General features: G+C 36.0%; 1 protein-coding gene across 4 annotated transcripts in view; it reads left to right on the forward strand.

The window, feature by feature from the left end:
• The window catches only part of TBC1D5 (TBC1 domain family member 5), a 323,581-nt gene that overhangs the window by 170,208 nt on the left and 138,829 nt on the right, over positions 1 to 14,544 (forward strand). For all 4 annotated transcript variants that reach the window (XM_064444307.1, XM_064444304.1, XM_064444309.1 and 1 more), the window contains 5 exons: positions 2,128 to 2,236; positions 4,077 to 4,166; positions 4,275 to 4,346; positions 7,143 to 7,210; positions 13,512 to 13,614. In XM_064444307.1, coding sequence (XP_064300377.1) covers positions 2,128 to 2,236; positions 4,077 to 4,166; positions 4,275 to 4,346; positions 7,143 to 7,210; positions 13,512 to 13,614 — 442 coding nt within the window. The remainder of the gene's footprint in view (positions 1 to 2,127; positions 2,237 to 4,076; positions 4,167 to 4,274; positions 4,347 to 7,142; positions 7,211 to 13,511; positions 13,615 to 14,544) is intronic.

Below are 14,544 nucleotides of genomic sequence, written 5' to 3' on the forward strand. Positions count from 1 at the left end.
CTAACTCAGCTGACATACCATCATTTTCAAAGATGTTGTAGGAATGTCATCCACTTGCAGAACAATGTGAATAGCTTCAGAGTCTGACCTGTTGTGTGCGCAGGGGAATGTGTCACTCTTGAAGCATCACTACCTTAGGGAGGCAGCTCGGCAGTAGTCATACTGGCCAATGATGCTACAAAATTTACAATGGCAAACGAAGAATATTACACATGATAGAAACGGGAGGGTTATTTAGGTAGGCATAATATACTGTAGTTACTGAAGTATAAATGATTATGAGAGAGAGGGCCAGATTTTTCTCAAGGTGTGTCTGCTATATACCATACATTGTATTTAAAGGAGATAGAATCATGGTAAACAATCCTAGGCAGCTCACTGCAGAAGGTAAGGATGTATGGGAGATAGGGAGCCAGTGAAATGACCAGATAGTCTGTCTGACTCTGAGAATGGGGGATGTGGCAGGAAGGAAGGAAGCTGCCCCACACCGTTGGAGTTGCTGCTATTTTAGTCACTTGGGAATATTGGCAGTTGGCAGAAGCTGAAAGCAGCCCTAACCCCTGCAAGCTAATGCTCCTTTAGGCATCTCTGTCCTTATCTGGAGTACCTTTGCTTTTCAAAGTAGTTAATAATCAAGGCCCAGAAGTAAACACCTGTCTTTTTAGAAAATGATCCTAGCTGAAACATGATGCATTCGGAAACACAGTGCTTCTGGTCTCAGCGTGAATTTTAAGTTCACTCCTGTCTCAGAGAAACAGGACCATAATTTCCTGGCTTACCAAGTCCATTCCCCTACTATTCCCAGCCACTGTATCATTTAATTCTGTTCTGAAACTGAACAAGTTTTATCTAAAGCAAGGTTTAAAAAAAGTCACCCTCACAACTCAGCTTAAAAGGCTGACAAGTACCGAACTATAGCTTGCATATATTTAGGGCAGTTTGCAAAACCAGAGTTTGTTGGTATTTATTATAACCCACTCTGTGACCCTTCTTAGTGAAGGAAATCTGGTAAGATCTCACCCTGGAGTCACAACAGTAGTTTCCCTTTCTGGTTTCATTTGGTTTCCCAGGGAGAAGTAATAGTCTCCCGTGTCACAGTGGGAAAGGGAGGTGTTCACCTTAAAGACATGCATTGAAAATAAATCTGAAACACATTTCCTTGCACATAACCCCAGCTCTTTACATTGAAATTACCCTTTGGATTTTAGAGTGGTTGCAGAAAGTCTGTGAGCAAGTCTTGGGCTACTAAGGCCTTAAAATGGCTTATCCTGTTCTTGAGATTCATTTCAGTAGAAGGTGCAGGAAATATAGATTTAATTCTTTTATTCAAACTCAGTAGATGGTTTGGGACAATTAATTTCCAATTGTTTCCCAGTAGAGCAGATTTACTTGTATATTAATGAGGCACAGGTGTTAGGCCCCTGGTGCCTGCATGCCTGGGAGGCATATTTAGGTTGTTTATCTAGTCAGCCATAGGTACTGCAAGGTACTCAAGCTTGCCTTTAACAGTTTATACAGTGAGGCTTTTTAATTTTTTGATGTTTTTTTAAATTTGCTAGCACCTGTTAAAATTTTAAAACTGATCATGTAGAAAGAAGTAGGAGTGATTTCAATAGTAAATAGCACTAAATGTTAAAGAAAGTCATCTTCTATTATGCTTAACTGCCCAGCTTGACATTAAGAAGAAAAGAAGGTTCATTTAAGCAAATATGTCATGTGAGGAGCTAATACAGTCAACAGTATACTTTTCTGTTGCATATTTTTGGAATAGGTACTTCTTTGTCTACAGCTGAAACATGAATGTGCTTATATTAATATTCATTTTTCTTGTTTATTCACTGAACTGCAGTACCAACATTTTAGAGGAAATGGAATAGCCTCCATAGACATTATGAATTTCAGTAGCTGGCATAATTATAGCGATCTACATATTCATTAAATCCAAAGAAGAAATGTGTCCAAAAAGACAGCCATGCGTTTAGAAATGGTACACAACTAAATATATACATTAAAAAAAGTTCCTTTCCTCTGCTTATCCAAAATTGTGTAGTGTCATATAGTCCTTAAATCAGCTAAGGCTTTTTTTGTTGTTGTTTAAATGCTCGTTCTTTTTGCTTTTGCACGCAGTAAAGAATGGGAAGAACTATTTGTAAACAACAATTACTTGGCAACTATACGGCTGAAGGGGATTAATGGGCAGCTGAGAAGCAGCAGGTTCCGTAGTGTTTGCTGGAAGGTAAGAAGAGAAAATATTTATTTACAGTTTGTGGTTGCAATATATCAACACATTACCTGATGCGCTGGAAGATTATTGATGCAAAGAATCATGAATTTTCCAAGAGACTTCATCCCAATGTTTTCCTGCTCATTTTTATAATTCATAGGACATTCGCTAATCATACTGAGTTGCCTTAAAGCTGAATTGCTGGTGATGGCAAAAGATTCCTGGGAAAGAATCTCTTTGTGCTGGGTGGTGTGTTTAGAATTGAGTGCCACACAGCCATCTCTCTTCTCAGTCTCTGTGCAGTGAAGTTGTGCACTGGAAATAAAAAGGGAGTTTGTCTCACAGTTTGTGTTTTGTGGAACTTGGGACTCCTTTAAAATCAGTCCAATGCTTCTGGTAGCAGCTTTTCCCAGTGAACTGAGAAAATGAGAACCAATCCATCTTGTAATGACTGGATAGAAAGGGAAGCCAGGTCTTCCAATCTTAAAACACAACAGGTCCTCAGAGGTCTCTTACTGTATTTTTTAAAAATTGCAGGGGAAGGAAGAGAGGAAGAAAGCAAAGTAATGCTGAGATGCTATATGAAGTCCAAAAGAGTTTTGTTGCACTGGCATCAGGTCTTCTGTTCTGAAACAGCTTTGGTAGTAGAGAACATTTTCCCTAATAGAGATGCTGTATGTTAACACTGATAATTTATATTACCTCACTTGGAATTCCCCAAGCTTCACTTTGGCACAAAGTCCTGTCAAAAGAAAATGAAAATACCCTTTGCATATGAACGAAAGAAATTTGAAAATTGAAGTTTGACATTTGAAATGGATTTAACATTGAACACATTTAAAGTTAATGAAAATACTTTCTTCAGGAGGCCAGCTGAATATATGCCACAAGCACTGTTTTACCAGTGTGCTGCTTCTTAAGCCTCTAAATTAGGAGGCCAGAACTCAAAACCCTGAACTAACAAAAGCATCAAGTCCCTCCATGTCCACTGATTAAATCAAGGAGTGGTTTTATTTTAGAAATAAGGCTGGTTTTATTTGCATGTCCCAATATGGATTAAGGCCCTGTTTTAGACTGCCTGTTTTTAAAATATTACCAATATTTTTGTTAAGTTCTGAAATTTTTAAGTATTTTTAATAATTTGGGCATGTTTTTGTTTGTCAGTATTTATTAATTCATAACACTTTATAATGTGTAAACAAAAGCATTGCAAAAGTGAGAAAATACTCCGTTTTTTCCTTTATTCTATATGCAATTGAATAGTATTTTCCAATAGATGTTTCTTTCTAACCCTTTCTAAACAGAAATGCGAAAGAACTGAGATGTAGGCATTCTCAAGGACTTTTTGCAAAATTGACTCTTTTAACTGTCTTGCAGAATTCTAGAACATTTCTATAGACTAAGATTTTTCTCTTGCCACATTCCTTAGGTACAGTGCTTAGTTTCTGCTCCTCATTTATGTTTGGTTTTAAGCGTGTTGCGTTAGCTCATCAGTGTTATGTAAATAGCTTCAAGTTTTGTATACTTATTTTCATCTCTTCTTTGCATTTTGTTTCTGCCTTGGAAGTCTCAACTTCACTGAAGTTGTGACAGTTTACAAAGCTTGAGTTTGTGGCTTCAGGTTTTTTTAATGCTTTATTTCCTACCTTAGAACTGTTATTGTTTCTAGCTTCTTATTTATTGACTGGAAAGTACTAAATCCAGGAGTATTTTATAGGTCTTTTCTTTCTTCTCCTTATGTGTAGAGTACTTGCTCCTCCTTTCTGAGACAGTTTATCCTGTCTGGTAGGATTTATATGAAAAGCTACATAAAATTGATTAAATTAATGGATTTATTTTGTTTTGTTGATAGTTATTTCTGGACATTCTACCCCAAGACAGAAGTCAATGGATTAAAACCACTTCAGACTTAAGAACTTCTTACAATAAGATCAAAGAAATTGTAAGTTGGTACAAAATAGGTTATCTACTCTCATGCATTGACATAGGTATTAGTACTTTCAATATTACAGAAGAGGATTTGATTTTCTTTGTTGTTGTTTTTACCCAGCACATTACAAACCCTCGGAAAGCAGGACAGCAAGATCTGATAATCAACAACCCACTCTCTCAGGACGAGGGGGTAAGTTGACCCTTGGTTCCATTAACACACGTACTACTAAAATTCTCATCATCATCATACTGACACAAGAGGGTTCTTGCTGAAGAAGGAAAAATGGCAGGTGCTAAAATCTCCCTCCTAAATTTCCAAACTGATTTGTGTTAACAGTGGTTCACAGACTCTGCTGAACAACTAGAAATACTCATTTCCAGGTTAATGTTCTGATTTTTCAGGGCTTATCACAGGGAAGGTTGTGATGAACAAAAAGTAGTCCTGGCCTGTAAGTCCAGTTTCACAGCATATCCTTTCCTTTCTTTGGCTGATACACTTTTTTAGTGCTGTGTGTCTTTATTTTATACGCAAATGGCTCTAATTGAAGGAGTGGTTAAACAGTCAATGTGAAGGGAATGCTGTTAACAGCATATACTAAAGAACTCTACTCTGGAAGACTGTTCAGCCATGGAAATTTTTTTCCAGCAAAAGTCTGAGTTGTATATGTGCTGAGTTAATGTCTAAAGCACTAGGCTGCAAGATATGCATTTCTTCCAAGGTTTCTAATTATTTTTCTCTATACAGTTAAAAGAAACACAAGTTTCTTTTCTAATCAGAAAGCAGCCCCCTACAAAATGACAGATCGTAGATTTTAAAGAAATACTGAAAATGTGGTAAAAGTATTTGGCCTGAGTGTCATTAAGTGCAGAGCATCCAGCTCTCACTGAAATTAATGGGACCTCCCTAGTAGCTTGGTATTTTCGAAGTCATGACACTTTGATGAGGATTTACGTGTAGATTTGGGAGCTTAATTAGAGGCTTTTTATTTTTTTTAACACTGCATTTTATTTTACCTGAAAAGCTCTTAGGTATTTTACAGCACATATCTTTAAGCTTCTCCATTAATTATGTTAACTTTTGAAAATTCTTTTTTATCACATTTTCAAAATAACTTAATAGTATGGAAATAATTTGTCTGGCCACATTTAAGAGATTTACACCTGGAAAGACTGACACAGATATCTTTGGCAGTACTGCTTCTGTTTCCATTTTGTTCACAAAAATGGAAGCCCATAATCTGTATTTAGTGTGGTGCTCTGCTTCATGTTTAACATAGAAAGAGAGATGGGTTTGCTTGTGGAAACATGGAAGTATTGATCACAGGCACATCGGTGGCTCTGCAACCAGTATGACTGTGGATGTTGTCGAACCATTCTTGCATCCAGCCGGACAGAAAGTTGTTTCAAATGTAAAAGATTTAAGGTGTTTCTGCCTATGTTTGTGATTATACACAGTGGCAAAACCTTCTTTCTGCCTATGATGTCTTTAGGAGTTAGAAGATAAAGGTTAACATGTCAGGGTATGTGGCAGGGTATTAATGTATAAAATATATAAAACGGGCCAAGCCAGGCACAGGAGTGAGGAGCGAAGTGCCTCTGAGCTTCTGCAGTGACTTAATGTTTTACCATCACAGTGCCCTGGGTTTTGTTTCCTTTTTGCAATGAAGACTCTGTTTCCGTTTCCATTGTCCTTTGCTCTGATGGACCGGGGTGGGAGCATGGGCCGGGGAGTCTCAAAATATGATCTAGCTCCATGAAAGGAGCTGTGAGTTAAAAAGATACTGGTTTTATGTAAGACACTCTTAAGGATAGAAATACTTTTAAAGTTTGGGGGTTTTTTTTCATAGTTTGTAACACAAATATGGAAGCTAATAAACTTTATTTTATTTTATTTTACCTTACTTCTGCTAGGTAACATTCATTTACTTTATCTTTTCTTTCTGTGGATTATAAGCCACCATGGCAATAAATTGTTTACAGCGGAGCAAGAAATTCTGGAAGTATTGTAGCCATTCTCTTTGTACTGTATTTCATTCACTGGTGCTGCTGCTATCTGAAAGCTAACTTGCGCAAAAAGACTGCTGTAGATTTTGTTCCTTCTGTATTTTCATCAATATGGCCAAGCTACCATCCCTTTACAATAAAGAATAGGCTTTATACTGCTTTTTCTGGACCACACAAACAACATTTGCTGACTTCGTTCAGGTTAGCTTTTGCAAAATATTGGTAAACCAAATTTATTTGGAAACCAAAGAAAGAGAATGCAAATGGTCATAAGCATAGCTATAGAAGCAACTAAACCTACTTCAGACTCCTCTTTAATATTTTTTATGTTGATAGTGAGCTTTAAATACCCTGGTTTTCCCTATCAGAACTCTTTTAGAATGGCCAGTCTTGATCTGCACTGTGTGATGTACCATTAGAATAATGCCATTTTCATAATAGGTATTTGATCATCATACATTTCTTATTTGATTTTGCCTCCACTAAGACAAACTAGCTTACTTGCAAAAAATTTCTTAGTATGGAAATTATAGCAGCTTCCAATTAGAGTCTGTACGTTCATAGGAGAAATGCAGTAGAGTATGGTGATATAGACCTTTTTCCATGTGTGAACTACTGAATTTTTTTCAGCTAAGCTGCTGGTTCAGGTAAGTTTGAATTTACTCTGCCTTTCTAAATATTCTTGATAGACCCCTTCCAAGTAATTCTCAGACCTGAAGCCACCCAGTGAGCAAATGGAGTAAGCCTAGAACAAGGATCCAGGAACTTGAATGTTTTCATCTAGGATCTAAATGGACTTTCTCAGATACGTTGGGCTGGTCACCAACATTCTTTTTCACCCATAAAATGTTGGTATACCTATCTATCAGGAATGTTGAGGATTAATTAGTTAATATTTGTACAGTACTTTGCCCATGTGCTACATAATCCTTAAGTATTAGTAGAAGTCTCTGTTTCATACAATTATTTTTCCTTATTTCAGAGTCTTTGGAATAAATTTTTCCAGGATAAAGAGCTTCGAGCAATGATTGAACAAGATGTGACAAGAACGTACGTAGATCTTTAAAGAAACTTCTATATATGAATTTAGATTCTGCATTTTTATGTGGTATACATTATAATGTGTTTTCTTGACTTTGGTTAGGGTAAATGTCAGGACTGTTGAACATGAATGTGTAGAAACATACATTAAATGTATAAAAATACAGCTTTCTTGGAGTGAAAAATGAGAAAATTGAGTTAAACATTAAACCCTAGAGATTTATTGGTATCAATGAAGAAAAGCTCTTCTAAATTAAGATATTAGGAAATGTATTACTACGTGAAATTTAAAGTAGAGTTTTCCATGTGAGGCAAAGAAGAGGTGGGAGAAACGGAAAGGTCTTGTAGCTAAGTTATGATCATAATAAAAGATTGAACAGATGACTTTAATTTTTCAAACTTATTTAATCAATAATAAAAAAGCAGTTTGTAATTAGTAAGGGAAATGTCACTCATCTAGAGACGTTAAGCATTTCTATTTTTATTTATCATTTTTCTAGTGTTTTTTGTCACATATGCCTTTTAAATTTGTCCTAATATTACTGTGATTATGTTTTCATCTTCTTGGCCCTTAGGTCATTCCTGTTTAGGAACTTGTTTGAGTTAGAACACTCAGTTCCTGAAAATATCTCTTTTCAGAGTAGAAGCATTGACGGATGTGTAAATCTAATTAAATTCAATTACTTGTTTGCTACCATGTGAAATTTTACTGTATTGCAAATATTTTTCCTTATAACTTGAAAAAAGTGGTTATAGTCATAGATTTTACAAATCCCAAGCTCACACATTTTCATTTACAGAAACAAAGTCATGCAGAAGAAATCATTGCTGTCTGGTTTTGGAATATTTTATATGTCCGTCCCTAGACCCATTCTTGAACGCATTTTGCCATGAGATGTATAATTAAAATCTGAGTATGCTTTCATGTGCATTCTCACAGATGGTATTTTTTGTTTGTTAAAGGAAACAGTTCAGGATGTTCTAAGATTAAAATACATACGTATCTCAAGTATAATTGGAGAATGAAAAGTTGTATGGAGGTTATATTGGATGTAAGACTGTTGTTTAAAAATATATATATACACACAAAGTCCAGGCTCTCACTCTTGCAAATAGCAGAGTGGGTAATATTCACTAATATCAGCAATAGCGACTAAAACTTCCATTTAGGCATTTATACAAAATCATGTCTACTTGAAACAATAGCAGCATACATTATGTGTCATCAATATAAAAATAAGTAATGAAGGAGAAAAATTTGTCAAAGTAACATGAATTTATTTGATAAACTACATGCAATTATATAGACACTTGTTTGCCTAATCATAAAACATAGTATGCATTTTAAGTGTACATATGTATCTGTTTGTAAACTATCATTAGTGTAAGAAGTAGTAAGTTCTATATTCCTTGGCTTTGGAATGTAAGTACCTACCTTCTCTTTAACGCTGTCCTTTTAATTTCCAATGTTTTAAATAAATTTTAAGTAAATTCCTGGAGTTAAAATCTAAAAATTTATCCTTAACTTACAATGCATTTTATTAAAGGTTAAAATAATTGAGTATTGTATTCAGCTTCTGTTTCTTATTTAATGAATAATTTTATATTCTTTGTCATTGAGTTCAGTACTCCATCATCCAACAGCATCAAATAAATAATGCTGTAGAGAGCAATGCTAACTGCACAGAGTGGCAAAACAGTCCCATCTGTCAAAGCAGTAAAAAATGTACTCTTTAATGTTTGTATTAGAATTCTCTGAAGCGTAGTAATAATAGTTGGGAAAAGTGGGTAGAAATATGCTTTTAAAATTGGTATTGGTTTAAATTGTTTTAAATTCCAGAATTCTGTTACCTGAAGGGAATTGCGATAAAGTTTGTTCGTGTGTGTGTCCACAGGCATTTTGTGAATCCTTATCTCACCTAATAATTAGATTTGTAAAACATAGATGCTCACAACTGGGCTAATCATCCGTTAGAGTTTATGTTCCTGAAGAATTCTAGGACGCAAATTATCTCTTCCTAAAGTAAATGTCTGATGAATCACGTTGTAGAGAAGTATGTTTTTCTTCAGTAATTATAAAAGGCTTCTAGCTCACCTGTACCTAACTAAACTGTAGTCACCTAAAGTCAGGTGAGAGTAATGCAAGCCATAATGTCTAGACATAATTTTTTGCCTGTTGCATAAAAAGAACTTTCAATATTTACAAGGGATGTAGAGAAGGATTTTGTTTAGTCCTAACTCATTAGTGATAAACATTTCTAATTAACCACCTGACTTATTTTCTACGACAGTTGAGAGGTTCAGAATGGGTTTTCCTTCAGCTGTCTAGAAACATGTCCTTTTGAGCTGGAACCAAACATCTCTTTCTATGTCAAGTGAGAAGCTTCTAAAAATGAGGGTGGGAAGGAGGGTGATGGAGGGTTACTATAGCGCAACTAAAATCCTTACTTTAAATGTGGGTAGCAGTACCAACTGAGTTACGACTATAGTACTGCATTCTGTGGTTCTACTGAAAAAGGAAGGTGTGTATGAACTAGTGCCATAGTAACTCATAACAGACTTAAGAATGCAATGATTAATTACTGTTGTTCAAAAGATGTATCAAGGAACAATGCTGATTTATTTTCTGATGATTAAGAAAGTAAGTGATAAAGCAGAAATTATTGAAATATACTGCAGAAATGGAATTCGGCAGATTGGCAGATGCAAGTGTATCTAGCTACCAGTCAAATCAAAATACCAGTCTACTTGCTGGCATCAGCTCATATGTCTAGGATTGGAAATGGCTAGATTTGATTACCCTCTTTCTCTCTCCAGTATTTTAAGAAAGCAAAATGCATAGGGGGCATTCCCACTAGACTAGTCAAGTGGATGTCTTTTCTTTTGTAGCAGTGTTTTTATTTATTGATAGTTTCTGCTTCAGGAGTAGCAATCAAGGTCAGGACAATGGAAGCTGTGTGAAGATGAGTAGTGGTGGGTGCTGCTGTTTCAAACTCTCCATCTCCCAAATAACAAAAAAAAACCAAACCCCACCCGTAAAAAAGAGTAGTGGAGGAGCAATTAGGCAGCTACATGTAGAAGAGCATGTAGAAGAGATGGGAAGAAAGAGCAATCCATTGAGTATGAACACAGGAGACAAAATCTAGTTTCTTTGTAAGAGGAGGGACTTCTGGAAGGGAGAGCTACCTTTATACACCAATTTATCCCTTTTCAGAAAAAAGTAAGCAACAGTGAGGGTTGTTATCATTATTCTTTACCAAACCTTTGCAGTTGCAAGAGCATCTTCCATTTTTTCTGGTTCAGTAGTTTTCCCCGTTCCAGGTGAGTAACAGGGTTGGGGAATGGCAGGGGTTGTAATCCATTCATGAAAGAAAGGTGGTTACTCCGCTGTGGTTAAGACCCTCATTTCTTTCTGCCACCAAGTTTGTTTCATAAAGTATTTGTGCAACCTTTTATTTGGTTGCCAGCCTAAGTTTCTTCTGTGTCAGTCTGGCTGCCTCTGGTATAGGGATCCCTAAATGGGCTAAAGGAGTGTTTGAAAAAATTATGACTAATTCACGCTGGTCTTCACTTTCTGAAAGCACGGACTTGAATGCACCATTGTTTAGTTGTAGCAGTTATGGTAAAACAGTCTAGCAAAATTTCCATGTCCTTATGCAGTCTTTCTCAGGAATGTAATTACATGTGATATTCTAGTGTTCACAAAAAGTATTCTTACCTTGCCTGATTTGAGGATACTGTATTTCTAAAACAGTGCTTTAATCATAGAATGACATTCTTCATAAAAATCCATCCTGAACTGATAGTTCCCTCATGATCTCTTGTATTTACATTTACTACAATTAATACTTCAGCCAGCTTATTCCTGAGTTCATTATTATCCTTTCTGTCTCAATCTCTGGTATTACTAGATCCTCACAGATATCTCTGTGTATTTTTGAGTTTCCTTTGTTAGTCTTCTCTTCCTAAACTTCATAGGGCAGGCCTGAATAACAGTCCTTCAGAAATAATCTCTTCAAACCCCTAAATTATGTCGATTGCCATCTGCTGTAATGCACTTTTGGTCTCAGCTGTGTCCTTCCTTTACAGTAATATAATTAGTAGAAGTGCATAAAGTTTCCAAATTGGTTGGTCTACCATTACCCCCACCAGGTGCCAGGAAAACATTACACCCTTCACCCCAATGCCTTTCTCAGGGCTTCAGCATTGCTATGTTTAAGCCACAGTGTCTTCTCTGTCTGGGCTCTTGATTCAAGTCCTTCATCCAAGGATTTCAAAGCAACTTTCTAGCCTTAATTAGTTATGTTTCAGTGCTTATCTGTCATAACTTTGTGATATGACCACTGTAATTATTAACACTAATATTTTATCTGAAGTAATTTATTATAACTCCCTACATTGTTTCTCCATGACAGACTTTACAACAGCCTTAATATAACTGGTCTAAAGTTTAGCATTGTAGCTCAGACTTGGGAAGCAGGAAAAACAAAATTTGCTTGAAGAAAACTTACCTGCAATCCATGTGATTTCTTTTTAAAACTGACAATATTATAGCCTTTATTTTAGCAATCTAGCCTGAGGCCTACTCTTATTGCTTTTTAAGCATTCTTCTGGTTTTCTTTGTCCAACTTTACCTTCTCCTCTCTTTTTTGTATGCTACCTTTCCAGATATTTTTCTATTTTATTTCTTATTGCTCCATATAGCTGGATGTGGATTGGGGTGGTTGCTTTATGCAATATTTTTTACCATCTAGTTACTTCTTCAGTAAGCACTTTTGTTTGTGCGCTTATTCATTAAAGTGCATCCTGCATAACCACTCTATTTCCTACCTCCAACAGTCAAGGAGCAGGATGCACAGGTGAGAGTTGCTTCAGAATAGTTACATATTGTAAATATTTACATTTTCCTGGGTTATACGCAGATAACAGGATTTTCCCAGAAGCTTTTTATCCCTTATGCTCACACTGGTTCCACTTCATTCTATTTCCCTTAAAGAATATTTGCCCTGCCAGAGTATCAAATTATTTCATGACTTTAAAGTTTATTTGAGACAGCTACTAAAGACGGTGAAATGCCTAATTATCTTGCATTGCAGAAGATGCTAGTAAGATATATTGGAGCTTTCTTAGAGCTCAAGAAAATTAGGATACTGGTTTTCATGTCAGTTGTGAGATATTTTAATGATCTTGTCATTAAAAAGCTAATTATTTCTCACATGTTCATGAAATATTGAACCCTTGTGTATATGCTTCTTCTGACATACTCTTCCTTCTTCCATTTTATTCCAGTTTAGAACTGGAAATTTTACAAACTCATTTAACATATTGTAGCTCTTGTACTCTTCCTTTGCCCAACTTTCATCTTGAGTAAAATGAAGAACAGGGCTAAACACTATTGGTGAAACTGTAGGGCAGACTGATGATCCAGTTACAGTTGTCAACATAAAACAGATTAAAAAAACGGGAGCGTGTTTTTAATCCATGGAGTTTTGATCTTTGGTGCTTATTTTCCCAGTTCCTGCATCAAATTAATCAATAGATAACTGTTTGCAACAGTTTTAGTTTTAACTGACTTGGGATTTTGAGGGGAGAAGTGTCGGCTTGGATTTTTTGATCATGCTCCTTTTCTAAGTGTTCCATAGCAAGTTTTAGATTCATTGGTGAAGGACTGACAATCAGCGGAGCACAGTCTTGGAGTTAAGTTACTGTTGGAATGCTGTGCCACCTGGGACCAGAACAGTCCCAGGGCTGCTAGGTTTGGCATTAAGTCTGTATGCATGAAGGAGAGGGTATATCTTTGCTTCAGTCATTGCCTCTCATTCTGTCTCCTTGCATTCTGCTTCAACTCAACTTGTTTCCATGACATGGAGGAGGAAAGGAACTTGTTCCTTTAGGCAGTTGGGAACATGCTCATATGGTACATCGTTTTATTTGGATTAGATTCTGCAAGTCATTAATTTTCAGTGGGTTGGCTGAGTGTAAGAAGTTGATGATTAAAACAATCTGCCGTTGTATTTCATTCTTGCAGATCTCTAGTTTTTATAATGTTAAAAGGGATTACTTACTTAAATATAACTGGTGATATCATCATATCTGTGTAGTAGACTGATGTATATTAAAGAACATGGTTCAGAATTTTGGTTGCAAAACAACTATAACAATTTTTTAGAAGTACTATTACTCTAGCAGCACAGAGCGGTAGGAAAGCAGACAAAGGGGGTGCTGTCTTACCTAAAACCATTCCTAGAAGACCAGCAACTGAGATTCTGTGTGCTATATTGTTACTTCTGCTGCATTTCTTCATTTTCAGGTTTCCGGAAATGCAGTATTTCCAGCAAGAGAATGTGAGGAAGATTCTTACAGATGTTCTGTTCTGCTATGCCAGAGAAAATGAGCAGTTGCTTTATAAGCAGGTAATGAAAAAAAAATACTGTACAGGTGGCATTCATTGACTCAACATCTACTATACGGTTTGACAATAATGTAGTTCTGTTGTATCCAAAGTTGTATCATAATGCTAAAGTAATCAAAGAGCTGCTTGTCAGCTGGATAGTAAGAAAAGTAAGCTCATTGAATAACATATGCTTTTTCCTCATAAGGCGGTCCCTCAAATTGTTTTCTTTAAGGTTGCTAGGTTGTCTAACTTCAAATTTCTTAATAAACAACATGTTTTCCTTCAGCATTGGTTAAGAAAGGAAAAGAAAAAGGAAGGTTTTCGGACCTTAGGTAAGGAAAGAATCTATGCAGTAGGATCAGAAATGGTCTGAATAAAAAAAACCAAAAGCCACATAAATAATGATTTCTGAAATATAGCCAAAATTACTATTTTAAGCTTTATGTAATATTTTAAGTTCTTCCTCAGAGTGCTAAAGCCATGTGGTATGTTAGCGAATAGATTCTTTATCTAACCCTGTAGCATCCAAACACAATGCAGCTGAGAAATGCCTCTTGACTAAGGATAAGGGTGCTACAGATAACACTTTTACAGTGTTACCTAAAGGAGAAGAGCCTGCTCAAACCATTTTTGAAAAAATGGTAAAGAAAACCTTAAAGGTGCACTAAATGTGCATTCATATTGGATGCGGCTAAATTAATTTAACATTTGTTCTGAAGGTTTTGTAGTGAGTATAAGCTTGACACTAAATTAATATAGCAAGACCAATATGCAGAGTTATCGACATAAGTATATTTGTATTTGTTTTTCCAGGCTATTAAGCGTTAGGTGAGTAGGGACTGACAGACTGAGGGATGCCGTGTGGATGGACAAAGGATGAACTGTAGACCAGCGAACTTCTCACAGACAAAAAAATTTCATGACAAAAAAAAAAAAAGGTTAGGTAAAT

Source organism: Phalacrocorax carbo, chromosome 2 (genome assembly GCF_963921805.1).
Source record: "Phalacrocorax carbo chromosome 2, bPhaCar2.1, whole genome shotgun sequence".
Taxonomy (NCBI): domain Eukaryota; kingdom Metazoa; phylum Chordata; class Aves; order Suliformes; family Phalacrocoracidae; genus Phalacrocorax; species Phalacrocorax carbo.